This window comes from Styela clava, chromosome 12 (genome assembly GCF_964204865.1).
Source record: "Styela clava chromosome 12, kaStyClav1.hap1.2, whole genome shotgun sequence".
Taxonomy (NCBI): Eukaryota; Metazoa; Chordata; class Ascidiacea; order Stolidobranchia; family Styelidae; genus Styela; species Styela clava.
Window position 1 is genome coordinate 5,063,536 of NC_135261.1, and position 22,189 is coordinate 5,085,724.

Below are 22,189 nucleotides of genomic sequence, written 5' to 3' on the forward strand. Positions count from 1 at the left end.
AAAATTTTTCAGAAGAACATTGAAGACAAGAAGACACCTTGGAGGTGCAGAACTGAAGGTTGTAAATTAGGCCTAGTTAATTTTAAAGTTTTATTAACTTTTCAGACGCAGAACTATAAAGATTCAAGATGAGGAGAAGATTAAAGAGACAGGACTATAAAGGTTCACTTTTCAGAAACAGAACGATTAAGATTGAAGATACGAAGGGACTTTTCAAAAGCAGAACTTTCAAGATTAGGATACGAAGACTGTTTTTGAAAGCCGAATTATGAAGATTCAAGTTACGAAGATACTTTTCAGAAGGAGAATTGAACATTGAAGACCAGAAGACAACTTGGAGATGCAGAGCTGAGGGTTGTAAATTAGGCCTAGGTAATTTTAAAGTTTTATTAGCTTTTCAGACGCAGAACCATAAAGATGCAAGACGCGGAGAATATTTCACAGACAGAACTATAAAGGTTGAAGATACGAAGAGAGTTTTTAGAAACAGAACAATAAAGTTAAAGATATGAAGAGACTTTCCAAAAGCAGAACTTTCAAGATGAAGATACGAAGACTTCTTTTGAAAGCCGAAATTTGAAGATTCAAGTTACGAAGACACTTTTCAGAAGGAGAATTGAACATTGAAGACAAGAAGACACCTTGGAGATGCAGAACTGAGGGTTGTAAATTAGGCCTAGTTATTTTTAATTTTATATTAGCTTTTCAGAAATTGAAGGTGCAAAGACAAGTTTTAGAGGCAGAACTATAAAGATTGTGAAGATATGGAGATACTCTTCAACAGCCGAATTATAAACATGAAATAACGAAGACATTTTGCAGAGGTAGAATTGTGAAGATTGTCTGAACGCAATTAGGTGAACATCATCTATTATTTTCAGTTATCTATAATTTGGTAATTTGGGAGAGCCTAGTTTGCAGCAATCGAATTTTTAGGTGGCTAGTCAAATTTAGAAAAACTAAGAATGGTTTATTCTTAGAAGAAATTCAAAAAAAGAAGCAAGAGAATTAGGCCGAAGAATATCTGCGAAGACATCCACAATAAGGTGAAATATTATATTCCAACAACTTTTGTCAATACCATACTTTTGGCGTAAAACACATTTGATTGAAACACCACAAATAATTTCATTGCATTAAAAAATTTTATATTTAAAATTTGTAAGTTTAAGACAAACGGAAGCCTGCGGGGTATATTCCCTCGCTAACCCTATCCTAAACCGTGTAAAAAATATTACAGATATTTTACTGTAATCCTTGTAAATTGAAAATTAAGAAATCAGCGGATGACTATTTCATTGAAGTAGAATTTTAAATGAATTTTTCAAAAACCAAAAAAAGGACTTTTAACTGCAAGGTGAATATAATTATGCTATAAAGTGATTACCTATTAAGTGTTTTATTCAATGAAGTCCAAAAAAACTGACTAAATTTTGAAACTGACTAAAGTGTAATATATTTTTAGTAAGAAAGTCTCCAAGATCTGGAAAAAAAAGGAGAAACCGGGAGAATTTTGCCTGAGTGCTTATATGCTAAGGTAAAAGGAATACAGCAACAATTATTACCGATAACTAATTAGAGTTGCAAAACTTTTGTTAAGTGTCACTTCTGAAATTCAAAAAATTGACATAGTTGGCATAACTACATTAAATTAACCTAAAGATTACAACTCAACATAATTTATTTTCAGCTCTCCATAACACTACAATACAGTTATCATTGCATCATAAGAAATTTTCGTTCCAATTGTTTAGCATGCTTGATGAGCGAGATGGAAGCATATCTATTCTAACCAGCAAGTATGTAATGTAACTATTTTTAATTAATCTTCCAAATTAAATATGCAGTGAGTTATAAATCAATATATTATGGTAACACGTTGCTAGTTGGGGATTCTAAGTGAATTATCACAATCGCGTCGATTATATTTAAAACTAGGTTTAACATGTATTTATACATATATAAGTTTGTAGTCATGTAATGGATTTGCTAATATAGGGTATTTTCGTGTTTTATGTAAAATCGTGGCATATTTACTTTAAAGCCCTGTTGTGGTTTGTATTTGGTAACTAATCTTATGTAGTAAGGCCATTGTTAACATTCTTTTGAGATTAAATGGTAGCGGTAGCAATTAATAATTTATTTTTGCCTATATTCTATTATATATAGAAGCTAAATGTCGTACTATCTGCGTCGGGACTAGTTTTTCAATTGATATTCATAGGTTTTCTCAATTATGGAATCGAACTCCACCACACCTACTTATCGACTTCAAGTATGAAACTATGGAAGTAATTATGTGATTAAGAACAAATGCATCGGAATCTGACACTTTTGAGACCAAAGATATTAGTATATATATAAAAGGAGACTGAATGTAATATGATTTGTGTTTATTAGTCCTCAATTACTTGTTAATATCATGAATGCCAACGATATAAGAACGCCTAAATTACCATTCCTGTTTGTATTCGTACTACAATATAATCATAGACTTGATGTCTAAAATAATATTTCTTTCGTTATATTTTTGTATATCATCAAATTGTGTAATGAATATATAATAGCAAAGTATTGTTTTGTATTTATTTGTATTTTAAATTTCTATTCTTTCCCATTATTCTATTTTTATCATGTATTTCTGTATTTATATTATAATTTGGCATGAAGAAGGCAACGCCATTTTAATCATCATTTTTGTCATATGATGTCAATTCCTATTGGGAATATGACGAATCGTCATTTTGAACATAATAAAATACCTCATTATTGTCTTATTTACTTATTTTTGATATCCATTTCTTCTAAATTAAGGATTCTGCCTACAACAAATAGAAATCATTGATTAGATTTTCACTAGTAAAACCAGTCTTTTCGTGGTTGTTGATGCTGCCATAATACAAACCTAATTTATGACTTCATATATATTACATCAACACTTACTTCTTATCTTATGACATCATCCTGAAATCATCTTATGACAAACCAGGCCGGCATGGTTTTCTTTCTTCTGCAAAAGAATCTTCATACTTTGCTGTTACAGCTTTCTTAAAAACAAAACAAAAAACACACTATACACATGAATATATGGCGGTTGGGAGGGGGTTGGGGGTTCTGGAGATTGGTGGTGGGCCCTGGACGGGAGGGAGAACACAGCAGCATCGCGATCATAATTAGACAATATTTATTTGGCCAATACCGTATAAAATTGTTGGCAGAATCCGCTAATGAGGTAATCAATTGAAGTAATCTCCCATTTACCTTTTTGAAATTAAATTACTGTTGTCGGTGCCTTCTTTTTAAATTTAGAAATGAAATGGTTGAGGTGCTAATTTATATAATGCACACTCTTCTATTTTCTAATATATATAATGCACCGTTTTATGTTTTACTGATATTGTATGAAATGTGACATTATTCTGATGTATTTTAGAACTGTTTTTTATTTTTGTGAAAATATCAGAATTTGGAGGGTGTGTTTCACAAGCCCCTGTTTGGTGGCAGTATCTATTGTTGGTTTATTGGCATAGACCTATTTCCCAAACTGTTAAAAATGGGTACATTTCCTTTGCACTCAGATTGATGCCTTTTCTGTAAAATGGGCATAGGGCGTTCCAGAGATTTCTGGGGCGCGATAGGACCCCATCCACAAGTCCTAACGAGTGGGTAAACCGACACCCCCTGGGTCCACATGGAAGCTCGGTAATATATTTAAAGAAAAAAAATTTTGCTTAAGTGATTGTTAAACATGCAATTGAACTAATACTTTTATTTTGCGATATGTATTTGTTGTGGCAGTTGTGTCTTTTAATGTGAATCTAAATTTTGAATGTCAGATCAAGTACGGTTTTAATCAAATTATGTTGTACTTCCAGGAGTGCAGAGTGAATTTGACTGGGAAAATTTGCACGGCAGTGATGCTCTATTTAATTAAACGCCTGAACCGTGACAGCCGATTTTCTGCCTGTCAGAGGACTCCACAAGCGCCTAAAAACTTTACTACCCAACATTGCACTATATTATTAAACTTATCACATCAATGATTGTTTGTCCCGTTCCCTATACTATACATCTAAGCGCCCCAGCATGTGCATCCAGAATATTTGCACAGTAATACTATTGTGCCACCAGACCTTCACAACCACGACGCATCCCTGAACATATTCATATACGTTTGCATCCTGTTGACTGTATTAAAGATTCGGTAAAGTGCTATTTAAAGCCTGACGCCTTTTTTATTGTAATGAAGTTGCGGCGTAATGAAGCTTTTTTAACAATAGACTGATACTTTATACAGTGGAATACTCTGGTTTGGCTACCATGATATGCTTATTGAACGCTTAAGATATCCTCTCCTCAAATTTACTGCGATGGTATTAGTCTGCTATTTACCTAACCAGTGGTTCTTAACACTTTTTTTAAATCATTTACCCCTTTAGCGAACGAGTTTCACCCCCAATATAGCCGCCATTGGTAATCATTTATTAAAAATTCGTGAAGCCGTGAAGTCTCCCCTTATCTTATCCCATCTTCTCGGCATGGAAAGTGCGAGAGTGGGGTTTGGTGAAGGAGCGGTGGAGGAGAAAATGGGAGCGACTGGAGGAAGTCTCAATGGAAATTGAAAAGAGTGAGTGTTAGGGTGGGTTGGTGACGGTAGGAGGTAAGAATAAAAATGGGGAGGATAGTGTTGGGGTGTATTAGGAGGTAAAGATGGAAGTGGGAAGAAGGAGAGGACTGCGTTGGTGTGGGTTAGTGGGACGGGAGGAAGTAAGAATAAAAATGGGAAGGAGAGGAAAGTGTTGGATTGGGTTAGTGGCAGAAGGAGGTGAGGATGGAAGTGGGAAGGAGTGTTGGTGTGGGTTAGTGACGGGAGGAGGTAGGAAAGGAAGAGGGAAGGAGAGGAGAGTGTTGGGGTGGGTTAGTGACGGGAGAAGGTAAGAATGATAGTTGGAAGGAGAGGAGAGTATTGGAGTGGGTTAGTGGCAGAAGGAGGTGAGGATGGAAGTGGGAAGGAGAGGAGAGTGTTGGTGTGGGTTAGTGACGGGAGGAGGTAAGAATAAAAATGGGAAGAAGAGGAGACTGTCAGTGTGGGTAGTGACGAGAGGAAGTAAGAATAAAAATGGGAAAGAGAGGAGAGTGTTGGGGTGTGTTGTGACGGGAGGAGATAAGAATGGAAGAGTGAAGAAAAAGAGAGTGTTGGTCTGGGTTAATAAATCCATCTTCCAGCGGGTAAGCTCATATGAGATAAAATTTATATTTACGTTTGCGATCGGTAAACTACTGTTAATATCGCTCTTAGCTGTTTATTGACGTAATGGCCTGATATGAGAGAAGCGATAAAACCTTCCAGCCGTGACGCAAAGTGCGAATCGTATAAATAGCGTGGATTTCAAAATCGCCTGTCAGACGTCTGAAAATGTCGACTCAGCTCAGACAGGAAATACTCCTCTATAATAATTTATTATTGGTTTAGCATGTATTTTCAGTCATACATACCATCCTTGGCGCTGTGTTTTTTTGATAAATATGATTTCGACTGCTCCACAGTTGGCAGAGGTATGAAGATTTTTGTATGTAAAAAAAACGTAAAATTAATGGTAATTTTAACGCGTAAATGCGCGTAAGGAATTGTTTACGTCGTTCGACGCGCATTTCCGCAGGAAAAATTTAATTTTTTTGCATTGGGAGTGGTGTGTACAGTAATAATAATAGAGCTGTGACGTCATCAAAATCGGTAATTGAAGCGTTGAACATGATAATACTGTAAATACGATTATGAATTTCAGAGTAATAATCATTTATGCTATAATAGTCGTTTTGGTATTGTTATGTTGGGAACAACTTGACGAAAACGTTGAAAAAAATTTTAATTAATTAGGAATTAATTATTAACTCCCTACTGAACTCAGAATTTCTCAAGATCCAATTTTTTTTTTAGAAATTTTTGAAATTTTTTTTGCATAATTTTTTTTTCAGTGGAGTGTGTTTTAAAGATATATTGCTGAATAGAACTCTAGCACACGCTTTTAAAAAGCCATGAGTGAAGCTTTAGGGCTTAATGGTTGACAAAAAAAATAACTTTAAAAATACCCATGTCAAATTGCATGGGGTTATAGCCAGGTAGAATCTGGCCTTAACATTGTTTTGGGACATAAAGTTTTTTTTTATTGTTCAGATATAATGTCGATGACATAAATAATGATACCCTGGTGGGTGTGGAGTATATAATGTTGAGCAATTTTTTTAAATGAATTTCAAGTATTCGTACCAAGATGACGCACAACCTGAATCCTAACCGGGTACACATGAAATGTTCAGGTTGTGCGCCATCTTGGTACGAATACTTCGGAAGCACCTTTTCGTTAAAAACAATTATTTCATAACTACATGGGTTAGTTTTGAATACATAGTAACATTGCATCTCCTTACAATGTCAGAAATTCAATTTTAGTAGAATAAATGGTAGTTTATTTCACTAATATAAGCCAAGATCCATCGACAGCATCTAGCCACTTTCTTTTGCGCTCGTCAAACTACATTTGTGTTGCTGCGGGCATTTCGTTTTCCTTCTTAAAGCTTAGGGACTTGGGAAATATTTTATTAGTTGAAACGAATTGGAATATTCGACCTCGCCTTTCACTCCGAACAAGGCCATGTAAACCATCCGCTTGTATCTAACGGTGTGTAACGTGTTTTCTTTTGGAAGAACCGGAACCTTTCAGGTGCAGCATTGACTTTGGCCAAATTGATATATTCTTGTGGAGATAGAAGGCACCTGTTATGCCAACATAGTTGAGTCAAACATTTTGATCACTAGTACATCACACACATTTTCCCGCTCTTCGGTTGTACGTAGTAACGCGCACATTTTGCGAACATGCATCAAATTCCACTTGTAAATTGAGCTATAGGTTTTCGAAGATCTTTTGTGTATGATTTTATTCCATAGAATTTGTATGCTGTTTTAAAGAATATTAGTTTCAGCTTTTTTATTCCTTCAAACCGCGTGTTGGAAGTAAGTTTTGTAATACTGCGTGTTGGTTTTCAAATGGTTTATTTATATCTATCACTTGACATCCTTAAATCGGTGATGCCAGTAAATCTTTAATACAAAAAAATCAGTATCATCTGCAATAAAAACAGTAGTACCTACGCAAGTGACATCTGTGGGACGGGTACTCATATTATCTGCTCCATCGCGTGCCTCTAACTTAGTTAACATGAGTGCCAATTGGTATCTAAGCTCAGCCACAGACAAAAAGCTTCGGACTGCGGTTGGCGTGACGAAATGTTTTTAAATATATATTCCACAATAAGATTATTTGATGCATATTACTGAAAGTTACGCCTTATATGTCTTTTCCCATTGCACTATTCCTTTTCTTATATTCAATAATATGACGCTCATCTGACATAGTTTTTCAAGTGTGTAGATAGGTATAATCTTTTCCACGCTGTTCAGATGGGAATGCGCGAATATATCTGAGAATCGCTAATATTGGTTTGCAATGCGATGAAATCCCATCTTGGCATTTCTACCTCTTGCAATTGCTGCGTATATTTATCGGAGAAGTTCTGTGGCGGGGTTATCAAATGAAGAACACACGGGAGTATTTTTTTCACTTCTCTACTACTCTCAAACCTTGACATTTTGTCAGACCTTTTTTCCATTCAACCTTTTTTTTGAAACATCCCCAACAACCACAATTAATTCTGTCATTAAACTTCCGAAACAAACAAATAAAAAAATTTTGGCCTCACATTTTTGATATTTGTATTCAGATCTCTTGGCCTTGGGGCTCTGTCAAACAAAGTTACATATAAAATATTGGTTGTAAATTGCAAAACATGATCATGCTTTTGGAATAACTCAGCATTTTACCACTCGTATATATATCATTCATTGTCGAGAATAATAATGAAATCATAAATCTAAAACCCGTTTTCGCGAATTTTTTGTTGTAGCTGAATTCGAGGGACAGCATGACAACAGGCAAGTGAAGCACGGTAGCCTCTTATAGTTTATGACAGGGTTCCCTAAAAAAAGGACCCCGGCCTCCTTGGAGGCCACTGATCGGTTATCAGGGAGCACGAACAAACAGATTGAAATGCGAATATATAATAACGATGTATTTTTATAGAAGAGAAGAAGCAAAAGTGTTGAAAGTCTTTGGTAGTTTGAAAAGCATTGATATGGGACATAAGAATGAACTACATTCTTTCCCAGGAATATACTATAAAATGTTTCAATTTTCTCATTCTTGTTCACGTGATAGCATTATCTTTCACTACATTGCCGTTATCATCCCGCTGCATAAGAATCCTTGCTAACAAATAATTGACTGTTCTCCACCAGGTGTATATCCACTTGAACTACTGCCGACTGCATTAGCAGGCTTGTATTGTTAATTGCAACAAAAGCGGGTATTTTAAAATAGTACTCTTTATTTTACGCGTATCTCAACAGTATTTCCATATATATGGGTCGCGACCGAAAGCTGGGTTCAAAAATACCTAAAAGTTATTGATTTTTATTTCCTAGTAAATTTGGTTCTTCCGTAGTTTGTGCAACAAAATGGCGCACAACCTGAACATAGTATTGTAACACGTTTGGTTTCAGGTTGTGCGCCATCATGGTGCACAAATTTGATGAAAAACACTAATACAAATATCAAGCCGTAAAAAAAATTGCTCAAGGCTGCAAACTCCCCACCCATGCAGAAATGATGGGCAATAACCTCAAGATGAATAATCACAAATAAAAAAAAACTTTATGTGTTAAAACAAGGTTGGGCCCAAAAAGCCCCTTATCTTCCGGACTATTAGGGCTGGAAGAGAGTTTGTCCTTGGTTGTCCTTGTAAAACGTAGTATTGATCGTAAAACTGTTTTACTGTGCAAAGTGTTTCTTATATTTATTGTTAATATAAGTTGGTGATGTCAAGTAAGTTTTGAAGACCCGTAACGCGAGATAGAGAAAAAAACATCAACGAAATGTTTCAGCTTTTAAATACATTCTCATTTATTAGAAAATACAAATCACGTATTCAACAATATGAAATCAAAATCACACGTGATTCCTTAATCGATTCGGAGCATATAATTCAAATTGGGAATCACCCACCCGAGAAACTTTGTGTGCTGGTGATAATTATGAACTACGACTGAGAGGGTACTTCCGACACATCTGGAGTGCCGTTTATCGTATCAAAAGCAAAAATAATTACAGTCGAAAAGTATAAACGATGAAAGGACGCTGCTCACCGACTCTTGTTTTGCGAAAGTTTTCTTGTCATGACGTAGACATCTACCCCATATGGCAGAGAAAAGCATGCGGTATTTATCAACTTCACTTTTTCAAATCCCTTAATTTTATACAAAGACACGGCGACTGGCTGTGTTTCATTACCCTGGATAGAAATGGCTTTTTACCTCATTGAAGCAGCGTGATCGAGTGCGTGCTCCCTACCCTTGCTCCTATTTTTATCGATCTTCAATCGATTAATACATATAACCTTCTACGACAAAGACAAATGATTAAAGCACTCTGACAGCCCGAGTAATGCGTTATTTTGGATGGGTTTCTTCAAAGCGGTTTCTGCATACGACGTTGCAAATATATATTTGTGATACAAGTGTTTCCATAAATTTACATGGGGCAGAGAATAAAGTGTCGATTTTGGGTATTTCAACGTACGCCCACCGCTCCAGCTAATAATTGTGTGAATTATTTCATTCAATATTTCCTATAGTGTACTCAGGCCTTCAATTTCAAAGGCTTCAAGCTTGTGGCATGTATAACACCTATAACGTGCAATTTAAATCACATGTTGAATCAGAATACTTTGACTAATAATTATTGCATTACATAGACTTTAATTTTGCTTGGTGTATGGGAAACGAATTTTTTAAAATATTCGTAAATTCTGAATAATAGTTTCATTACGACACAGACTTAGCAAAGCTATGTTACAATTGGTAAAGATAGGTATAGTACAACATATGTGTGTGTGAATCAAAGGTGAATAGAGTTTTACTTACTCTCAGGGAAATTATTGCCACTATATAAACCGTCGCAAAGTATGGGGAGTCAGTCGTTTCCAGAAGATCGATGGATTTTGTCATCTGAGTAACGCTGGAAATGCATTTAAAATAAAAGTTTACCATTAACCAACGGTGAATAAAGTGTTATTTACGTAAAGCGCCAGTCAATAATGACATACAATAGTTAACTCCCAATCCTTTTGCAGATATACCACTTACCGTGTTACACATTTGGCAATATTTTGAAATGAAAGTTTTTTTTGTATTGACGAGGTATCGAACTTGTGATCTTTTTCATTATAAAATACGATCGAACCCTACAATGCCGGATGGCCTACATCCGGTAGTACAATGTATGATTCATGCACATCCATCTTTAAAAGGTATTATTGGCCTTTTACATTTATTGTTCCATAGTTTAGTAATATACTTCACGAAAAAGGCACTCCAGCTTCGCCTAAAATGCCAGTTCTATAAATAGCATCAATTTCAAAATCGCTAGTCAGACATGTAAAATCACTGATGTGACTCAGACGGGAAATGAACTACAATACCTCCTTTATAATGGCTTAGTATTGGTTTATCATGTATTTTCAGTCATAAATTCCATCTCTGACCTTGTGATATTTTGAAAAATATAATTTCGACTGCACCATACTTGTATAGGTATACCATACTTGGTGTAGGTATAGAGAATTTTCAAATGTGTAAAAACGTAAAATTAATAGTAATTTTCACGCGTAACGGCGAGCATTGGATTGTTTACGTCTTTCTACGCGGATTTCCGTCAATAGAAGTAACATTTTTTACATTGAGGAGGATTTGTGCAGTAATAATGAGGTGTGACGTCATCAAAATTGCCAATTGAAGCGTTGAACTTGAAAGTTCTGTAAATACAATTGTGAATTTCAGAATAAACATTTATGCTATAATAGTCGTTTTGGTATTGTTCTGTTGGTAAAAACTTCAAGAAAACGGTGAAATAAAATTAATTAATTAGGAATAATTATTAACCCTTTACTGGACACAAAATCTTTCAAAATCAAGGTTTTTTATCAAAAATTTTAGAAATTTTGTCGCGTAGAAAAAATATTATTAGAAGAGTGTGTTTTAAACATATATTGCTAAATAGAACTCTAGCACACGCTATTAAAAAGTCATGAGTGAAGCTTTAGGCCTCAATGGTTGACAAAAAAAATATTTTGAAAATAACCTACGTAAAATGGTCCCAGAGCGAACGGTGGAGTAAGGTTGGCATTGCGTTCAGGAAAGGTTCGGAATCGAATCAAAATAGTGTAGTTTCCTGTGACTAACTCTTAATAGTCTGACATCCTGCTTTCGGCCTACATAAGCTTACGCGACTAATGTGGGTTGCAGATAATCGAGATAACGACTTGAGTACAAAATGGCGTAAGATGGTTAGCTGCACTGAATATGGGAGAAAAGTCGAGACGTAACTTATGTAAAAGATGACGTGGAATGGTTAAATGCACTGAACATGGGGCAAATTTAGGGATATATTAGTGTTGTAATAAACAAATTTTCTGATTGAGATATTTCACTTTGTTTGTGATGTTAGTGATGATGATCATAGATGGTTTAAATATGGCTCAAGCTCTAATAAATAATTAGTGATCGAGACAGACAGACAGTTTATAGAAAAATACTTTCTTATTTTTCATTCAGGATGTAATATTTTGAACATAGTTGACAATGACAGGGTTTTTGAAACTGTGTCATTGGTTCCCCTAAAAGGGCTATAGAGTGATACTGTGCGGTGGTCACTACTAAAACACCCATAAAAATGCTCACCAGGGATTACATTGTCACAGATCATTCTCTTACGAAATCGTGCGTTCTAAAGTTAACGCAAGACAGCTAAAACAGTGACGCTTGAGTCGCAAATGATTGATCACAACCGGAAGTACATGGAGTTGAAAAAAAAATGTTTGTGATTTATTGATGACGCCATCGCACTTCTCAGATGACGTCAACAGGTGTATCAGATGACGTCTTAATTTATCCTCGACTCAAAATCCCATAGTATGATTGACATCTTCATTACACAACGACGAAAACAAACGCTGGTTAAGTGGTCTTGCTTTTGTGTAATTGACACATTTTATATTACATGTCTAAAATCTTCCTGGATGGTTTTTGATTAAATCACGTTCTAGTTTGTTTTTATTTATTAATTCTTCCAATAAAACTTTTAGGCAAATAACACATTTTGGCTGGCTCGTTATTTCGGTAAAACCTATTGAAATTGAAAAAAGGTTTATTATATAATCATTTTTTTTATGTTTATTAGCCATTTATCAATATAAAGGTATCCTGGAAAATGAAGTTTTGCAGTAAAATCAACAGTCATAATACATTACAGTGAAAACACAACAACGGTTTACTTTAAAAATTGAATTATTGCCGTTACACCATAGCCTCATTATAAAATATATCACTCCAATTCAATGTATCCAAACTTTATGTATAGCGCTAGTCAGCTCAACAGTATAAATCGCATACAATAGATTAATAAAAGGAAAAGACAACGCCGGACACTCGGCGAGTGGCCTAAGGCTTGGCATTTCGAATATCATGTAATTTCAGAATCGAATATTTTTTTCGAATCGAATCTCGAATACTTGGAAATATATAAATGTAATCGACTTTTTCATTGTAATTGGTCTTCTTAACAAATGAATTACTGAAGACATAGAATACATCACTGAGATAAATTACTGAGCGTTCACACACAATTACAAACACGTTTTATCAATAACTTACTACAGAAAAAAGTCTTATGTGAGAATTACGTTGGAAAAGTATGACTTCAGTGTAAAAAAAATTGGGGAATTCACTTCGACCATTGGCGAAAAGAAAAAAAAAAGATGGCAGGGATTCGAAATTTTGCTCTGGACCGATTCGAATAATTTACTATTCAATTCAAATATTCGATTCGAAATGCCCAGCCCTATGACGGCAACCCAGAAATATTTACCAACTTGGGCCTATTTGGGGTTGCGACTCACACTTTGGTCACCAGTGCTTGCTCCAACGTACAATAACTTTTCATCGTCTCAGTTTGATCTCTGAAACTCGACTCCTTGCGCTTCTGCGTACCACTCAAGGAAATTGTGATACGAAATTATTTAACTAGCAACAACGTAAAGAAGTTAACATGAGGTTGTTGAATTTAAATTGGAGTTAGTTGTTAGAACTAAGATTCGACTCCTCCGATGGTGCAATGATTTCTCTCGTTCATAAAATAATTTATCACTGTTGATATTCTGAGCAATACTTCCCATTTATCATGAAAGTTCTTTCTAGATTTATTTAGACTAATTTAAAAGTTGAAGGAACAAACTTCGAAATATGTGCTCGGGTTTTCAATGGACAGTCGATGGCTTCGATATTCGAATTCGTGCATTGGAACGTGATGACATCCCGGAAGTACATGGTATAATCACCGAATGTCTGTATAAGCTACTGTTTACGGCATTCGAAGCAATAATTGTGAAAAACTGGCGAATACAGGTAATAAAATGATTGTAGTACTGTGATGAAGTTTTAGATATTTTACCGTGTAAAGACTGAATACCGATTGCAAATTTATAGGATTTTACTTTGGAATGGTTTCGTTTTAAACGTGGTTCCATAGCATGCCTCGCAATTACTGTCTAACAAATGCATTAATAAATGATAAATTATGAATTAAAAGTATAAGCTACAAGTTAGCAAACAGTTTTCTAAAATTGCATCGTTCATATTCAGATTGTTCTGTCAGGATTATCCGTGTTTCTTCTCAATTACATCGGCTACGATCTGCAATATATAGCTGTTTTCGTCTTTTTTCAAATGTTTCTTTTGACTTTACCAAGTAAGTTTGTTTCAAGTTTACGCGGTAATATTATAGGGATAATGTTGTTATTTTTGTGATATTTCACTGTTGTGTTTTAAATTAACAATATTAAAGGAAGTAAAACCAGTTAGTTAAGACTTTTCAGAATTATAAACCTCTTTAACTTGTTTTGCTACTGGACAGAATTGATTTAAATAGCCCCAAGCCATATCACAATGACTAATTAGTTTTAATATAATTCATTTCTGTCACATAATCGATTATATTTATTCCGTACATGCTTATTTACTATATAAGATCATTATTCACTGTCTAATTATCCGGTTAGATCATTCTGTTGTTTTGCGATCGCATCCTTTCGGATCGAAACTTTGCCTCGTTAAAGTGTCTCCCAGCCTGGTTGACGGCAGAGGAAACGTCTCTCCCCAATTAACAAATTAGCCTGAAATATACCTTCTATGATATAATATCACATATAACTCGATTCATGTATAGTTGAATTATTAATTTGATTGTCGAACGATTGTTGACTAAACCGGGAGCAGCGGTGAACTAGGTTTTGCTTGCGTCTTATTGATATCGTAGATCCTCTGACAATTTAATCAAAAGATGATTTTTTAGATTTGTTTTTGTACTGGTTTTATTTCATCTATATACCATGCTATAAAAAGTTATATAGATATGACTATGCTAACACGAACAAAATTATTGCTCGATAAATATAATAGTTGCCATTACGTTATTTTTGCAATTAGATGCAGTTTCGTTCTACCGCTTCTTTGCGCCGGGAATAACAAAGTTCAAAAAGGAAATTGTCAACGCAGACAAGACATACGTGAACTTTTGGGTTTCCGAAGTTTTCAAAGATGGTCAATGGGAAAAAGTTGGAACAGCAGCTCTGCAAGACGCAGATAAACGACAAAAGCGTGGATCTCAAACTGAAACTATAATTTTCCTGAGGGTAAGTGCAATGCATATTGTATAGAATTCCTTATAACTTTCAAACATATCTGTAATATTTTCGAATTTTCAAATAATTTAAAAACGATTCAATACACTAGAATTAAGATGTAAATTTTCCAAATAGACCATTCGCGATTACCTTTATTTCTAACTACAAGTTTATTTTTGAACTATGTTACGATTTGTCAACCCTCATTTTGAGGGTTAAAAAGAGTTAATATTTCATACGTTTTATGTCTTATTGTAAATGTCTGTAGTAAACACAAGCAATAAACGCTTATTAGTATCGTCAGAAACTGTCCGAAATATATAAAGCATCGATTTGAAAATGTTGAGTCAGAGCTCTGTAAAGTGAGCTCCCGAAGTATGTGAACGAAGGTGCTCTTACTTGGTGCACGTACTTCGGGAGCACCCTGAACAGCTGGTATGAATAACTTATAACCCAAATAAGAATCACAGCGGATAACTTCCTTATAACGACTTTGCATTTCATCCTTGGCAACGTAATGTTTTCAGAAATAAGAAGATCCACCTCTACCATGCATGGTGGTGGGGTGAAAATGTAAATAATTATAGAACGTAAAAGCATTCGTCAATGTCGCTTCGACAGCACACACTGGGTTGTTTATGACTTGAAACGCCAAATATGTTCGACAATTATTCGCTGATTTTTAAAGCCTTTATGAAATAATAATAAAATCGTCAAGTGAATTATCAAATTTGCTAATTCCGTAAATACAATTATGAATTTCTCGGGAATTTTATAGCTTGATAATGGTTTTGGTATTGTTTTGTTGGAAAATACCTCTAGAAAACGATCAGGTTAAAATTAATTACTTATAATTAGTTCCTTAATCACCTTCTATCAGACGCAATAACACTCAATTTCTAAGTTGCTTTCTTCAAATATTTGGACATAAGGTCGCATACGTAAAATAATATTGGCGCGCGCTTTTTTGCGCCATCTCGCTGAAAAGAACACTAGCATACGCTTTCAAAAAGCCATGGGTGCCATTTTAGGGCCTAATGGTTGACGATAATGATAAATTTGGAAGAGACCGTACAAATGACCTAAAGAAGCTCGGTTGTACAGGGAATATATATGGCATGTACGCTCGTGACGCATATACTTGGAAATAACATCACTGATGTATTTTATTTCTAAAATCCTGTCGGAGAGCGGACAGTTGCATTGAACATTAAAAATTTGTTTACTGAAAATTTATTTCAAGTGCAAAAAATTCGAACCTTTTTACATCGAAGGCCTGAGAAGGCTATATACAGCGTGGCACAAAAGTAGGTATACAGTAATTATTTACAAAATGTATCACCTTCCAAGCAGCTAGAAAACTAATGTAAAATTCAAAAATAAGCAATTTTTGTGGTACTCAACAAGTAACATAAAGTGAACTGCAAGTAGCTCCAAAGCATATGGTTAACGTTAAGCTGGTTAACGTTGAATTTAAACCAAAGCTCAGATGTAAGAAAGCAGAACTGTATGATTTTGTCTTTCGATATATTTGGGTTGAGATTCTAGATTATATTTGTTGTAATTTGTTACAGAATGTATCAGTATCTCCCACATGGAGATGCAAAAAAATTGGAACGATGATGTTGAAGCACGCTCTCAGTCATGCTATTTTGATGAAGTATAACACCATTGTTCTTCATATTACCGAGGAGCAACCAGAAGCCATGTCTATGTATAAAAAGAATGGCTTTGAAATAGTCGATAAGATAAACGCGACATGTTTTTCTCTACTCTCTGGAGTACATGTCTACGTCATGGCTAGAAAACTCCCATGAAAGCAAGATTAATGTGAAAAACCCTTACAAAGTGTGTAATTGACGATTTTAATGATTTTTCATTTGATACAATAAATTACATTCGCCCTTAATTGCTAAATCTTATTATCACACAATGTTTCTAAATCGTTCTGTGAACATTTGCCACGAAATGCTTACAAAAAGATGTAGAGTGATTAGGATCCCCTACGAAAATGTGTTGTTTTACAAACCGATTGCTAAAATACGATTTACACTTACAATTTTAGTGATGTACTGAGCCCTGTTGTACATAATTTTGTAAATATCAACATAATCCGGGCAATTTCGAAGCAATTGATGGAAATCGACCAATTTATAATCGAATACAAAATTCATCTAATCAATGGGTTAAAGTAGGGGTTCCCAAACCGCGGCCCGCGGGTCAAATACGGCCCGCGTAACGATTTAAAATGGCCCGCCAAGCTTACGTGAAATATTTTTCAACAGATTTTATTTCTACCTTTTTGCGATCTAGATACCGCTAATTTATGTCATTATCAGAGTTCAAGCACGTGTTTATCGTAACAATTCAATTATACCAGTATATATATCAATTATGGGTACCGGTGTTAGGATTACATAGGGCAGTAATTTAGTTATCAGCCATACAGGAAAGCTTAAAGATGACAGAGATCAAACGAAAACTAGATTCAGTAAACTAACGTTTCTTGGATAAATGGCAGTGTTCTATTTCTCCATTGAAAAGTATCAAACTTTAGAGATTAGTCTTCTTTGCCAACGAACTATTCCGGTTGTGAAGGAATACAACATTAAGTGCCATTATGAGTCAAACAAACATGTTTCAAAAAAATGTCAAATGAAAGTGAATCCACTTTTGGGCGCTACATTCTTCCGGCCCGCGAACATCTTTCCGATTCTAATTTTGGCCCGCGGCCAACAAAGTTTGGGAATCCCTGGCTTAAAGAATACTCTGGTGAATACGTTAATAGGATGAAAGAAAAGCCAGCCATTTTTTCTTTTGAAATACTTACACAGAACATCAAGAAAGACATTAAGTTAAATACGACACTCGACGACACAGATTCCATGTTCAGATAGTTTCTGTATCATCGTAATTATAAAAGACTATCAGAATAGATTTACTCTGCACAATTGTCAGAACAAAGATTTTAAATGAAACATTTCTTCAAGTGTATCATGTATTAATGAGAATGATAATATTTAAACAACAACTAGTTACTAATTTGTATTTTATCTATTCGGTTTCATTAGAAATCATACGCATGTTTTCTCTCGCATGATTTTTTTTTTTGTTTTAAATAAGGACTATAACCGAATTGTGATTGGTGGTTTACAGTCGATTGCGTTATATGAAAAGTGGAGAAAAGTGCCATTTATTAAAATATCCAAGAATTATATGTTTGGCAGAACTGCTAAAATCGATTCATTCGACTTGAAATTCGACTAAGATTTGACGTTTGATAAACAACCCTCGTTTGTCTCGAAAAACATTATGTGGTTCACTTGAAACGCAAATGACTAATCACAACCGGAAGTATATGCCAGTAGTGCGACATTGAATTTGAACCAAATGTAATTCTTAACGCATGCATCGGTTTAGACGTCCTTTTGTGAGATCGTCACGTTTATCAGATGACGTCAATACCGTGACCGATTTCATCGTATGGTACACAAATAGATAGCTTGAATATTAACGACTATATGGTATACACTTATTGTCATCATCGCCCGGGGCGCTGTATGGGTAACACTCTATAGAGCGGAAATTCTTGAAATGAAGAGGTACCGTTTCGTTAAAAATCTGGGTTGCAGATTTAAGAGTAAAAATAACATTCTATTGTACATAAAACAGAAAGTTTTTTTTTTCGAGAAGCTACAGAATAATTCACAATATATATCGTAAAACTATAAAAAAAATGCAATGCTCAAATGTATGAACACGAAGACCAAAAGAAAATCCTATGTAGACTATTACTCCAAAATTCATAACCTAAACCGAGCTGGCACTGTGAATCAGGTACTGTAATTCACCACCTGTCCTACCTGTTCTATCTTAAAATTATAGAGTAAAAGTATTAAACATTTCATGGTAATCATCTTGAAATGTCTTTTGAGACAATAGCAAGAATAAAATTTCATAATTTGCTCCATCCCAAACAAAGTACGTATGACCAAGTCAACGCCAGCAAAATTAGAACGTTGTAAATACAATATAGTTGTTATGTTTACCTTATTTTTTGTAATTCGATGTTTTTTTGCATTGGAAATAACACTGTTTAAAAAGGAAATTGTCAATGCAAACAAGACTTACGTGAAATTTTGCATTTCGGGGTTTTTAAAGATGGTGAATGAAAAAAAAGTAGGAGCGGTACCTCTGCATGGAGCAGATCACCCTAAAAGCACAGGTTCAAACTGGCACAGTAATGTCCCTAAAAGTACGTGCGTATAAGGTACTGTATAGAACGATAAATTCTTTCAAACATATATTATAATCACGTCCCTTATGTGAGAAGGCATGCTGTTAAGATTTGAAAAGTATATTTTTGTTTTGTTTTGCGCGGCCCGCTGAGAAGTGGCAATCTTGCAGGATGTTCCCGCAAAACAAGCTTTTAGTTGAATTAATCTGGAACGAGCGAGCAATTTTAATCCCTTGATGAATTCACTGAATTCGTTTAACGTCGGTGTGACAATAAATTTAAATAGCACTTTTTTCAGAAATTTTTGCTCTTTAACTCAACGTTTCTGCCAGGACCCCGAACAATACCGTAATATCAATAACAAAAAAAAATAAAAATTTGTGCTTGCAACTACAGTAGAAACTCTATCTACGAAAGGCTCTAGAACCGAAAAATCCAACTTACGAGAACTCTTTTCGTAAATATTGCTTTGACTAACGTAAAAACAAAAAACGCGTGTGGTGACATTTGTTTAATTTAGATTAATTTAATGCAGTGCTTGAGGCACAGATGTCCAATTCGAATATCGCGAAGTTCGATTATCATCTTTCGTGTTTGTAAGAATACCGAATATGGCGCACAAATCCTAGCGCCGCCGTCAACGTTTGAATTTAAAACATTTTATAATTATTTCATTTTTTATTGTAATCGATGGCAGTCTTATGCGGCGCGGCAGTAAATTACAGTCGGCACGCAAGGTGTTCAATTAGCGCTGACTTGAAGTCCTTCTTACACGTCGAGAATGTTTTTGATTGAAAATAATTTACAATGAATATCGTATATTTTCAATTTTGTAGAGATAGTTTGTGCGGTCTCGGTAATGCATATTTTATTGCATTATTATTGCAAATAAAATATATATATCACACTTCTCTTGAGTGAGACACACTCAAGTTATTGTAGGATCGTTTGTCAGTCTAGACATGCGATATTTGGTGTTTCATTTTCAAACCTTGGCAGCGGTGAAACTTGCATTTGTTATGTGGTAATATGCTTTATCGATCGAGCCCATACCCAGATACTGTATGTGTATACTGTATTTTGCGCATGTAAAGTACTGTATTCTTCCTGTTGCAAAATACGCAACTGGTTAGAGGCAAATTTTGGGAATATTTCAATAAAATTCACTCAACATCAGACGCGATCGACTGCTCGAGACGTGGCAATCGCGATTGACTTGTTGGCCATCCCTATAGAATATGGCAGCGTTTGTACTAGGCTTACAACATTCATCATATCTTCTCTTGTCTGAATTGATAGGTAAATATATAAACTATAAATATATATATAAAAGCAAACCTAATACTTGCAAAACAAAATTAGCTTCATAAGTTTAAAAGTAGTGATAAACCAAATATGAATTTGATTATATTTATACAACATACATATTTTACATACATACATACATACATACTTTGAGTTGAGTTGCGCGAGATTGATCCTATTGCCCTATCCTTTCTGTATGCCTTTATGCTGATGGATCCGTATACGTGTACTGCAAGGATGCTGTGGCAGGAATAAACTGGCTATTCTATCCAAATCAAGTGTCCAGCTGCACACTAACACAAATATATTTCTGTAATGAGAGCTCCCGAAGTATGTGCACCAAGTAGGCGCACAACCTGAACACAGTATTTGTACCAGGTTAAGATTTAGGTTGTGCGCCATCTTGGTGCACATACTTTGGGAGCGCCCTGCAATGTTCGTGTTGGTGTGCAGCAGGACGCATTAATTGGATAGAATATGCATATATTAGCATGGACTCTCGGAATTGGGTGAAAAGTTGCAGAACCCATTCTGTCCTGGCGGAACTCTACTATGCTGAAGAACCCCGACTAAAACACTTTTCTATATCTTATAAATCACCATTCGTTATTCTGTACAAAATTTGATTGCAAACTCAATTCTGTCAATGCTCGTAAGTTATTATCACCAAAGGGAACACTATTTTTTGAAATATGTAACTGATAAAGGATCATGTGGTAAAGTGTACATTCAAAAAATTTGAAAAATCATTCGAATTCCAGAGTTATTGCATCAGTATTATAACAGTATTATCAATATAAAAATGAATTCACACTCGTTTGTAAGTAATGAATTGGCAAAATGCAAAATTCATCTTGGGCAAAGCGAGATCAGCTACACGCGACACTGGAATTTATACAATGTCCTTTCGCTGCTAAAGACGCACAATTTTTTGTTCTTCAAACGTCTTGTGGCATCGCGCATTACCCTTCAGGGCACAGTTTGACCCCCTTTAAAAATCGTGACTGCCTGAATGCTGCTATTGGGAGAGGTGTTGGGTATGTAGATTGAAGAGTATATACAAGTGTACATACAAGACCTCAAAAATGGGCGTTTCACAAGTGTGTGTACCAATATGGAGGAAATTAATTTGTTCGCCTATTTTACATCAAGTTGAATAAAGGGACTGAATTCTATAGGCAGGAGGTATATTCACTTGGCTAGCGCTGACAGTCTCCGTAATTGTAATAGAACTAAAACAAGGAAAATTGGAAAAAAATTATTGCCTAACCCTAACCTGGTGCTCACACTACGGGAGTAACCGTTTTTTATCCAATAACTTCAGTTATGGAACAATAACTACTTTATAGCGCTTTCATGGTCGTATTGCCGTGAATTGTTCAAGTATTGCACTTATCGATAATTACTAACGCACAATTCTATACTTTAATTTCTTGTCGCCTTTGTAGATTTTAAGACACTAATGATCGCAAGGAACTTTGCTCAAAGATCAATTTCTATCATTTATGAGTGGGCTTGCCATGCTTTGAATGAATTTCCTACCTGCAAATAATTGGAAAATTGAATTCATGGCAGAACTTGTAACGGGTATGAGTTTTTTCCATAAAAAAGACCAACCCAATTCATATCGAGTATCACAAAAAAATACTCTCAATGGACAACACGGCCTTCCTTATGGGTCTCAGATGTTGTTATTTTAAAATACATACTTGAGTAAATACATATTTTCTGCCCATAGGTTTCAGTCTCTTTACACAACTCGATGTAAAGTTCGGCGAACAAAATTAGTTACCT

General features: G+C 35.0%; 1 protein-coding gene across 1 annotated transcript; it reads left to right on the plus strand.

Moving 5' to 3' along the window:
• Nucleotides 1-13,355: 13,355 nt before the first annotated feature.
• Nucleotides 13,356-18,272, plus strand: LOC120330071 (uncharacterized). Its single transcript, XM_039396890.2, has 4 exons — nt 13,356-13,576; nt 13,814-13,919; nt 14,657-14,862; nt 16,428-18,272. The coding sequence occupies exons 1-4, from the start codon at nt 13,415-13,417 to the stop codon at nt 16,668-16,670; spliced, it is 717 nt and encodes a 238-aa protein (XP_039252824.2). The 5' UTR covers nt 13,356-13,414; the 3' UTR covers nt 16,671-18,272.
• Nucleotides 18,273-22,189: the final 3,917 nt, after the last annotated feature.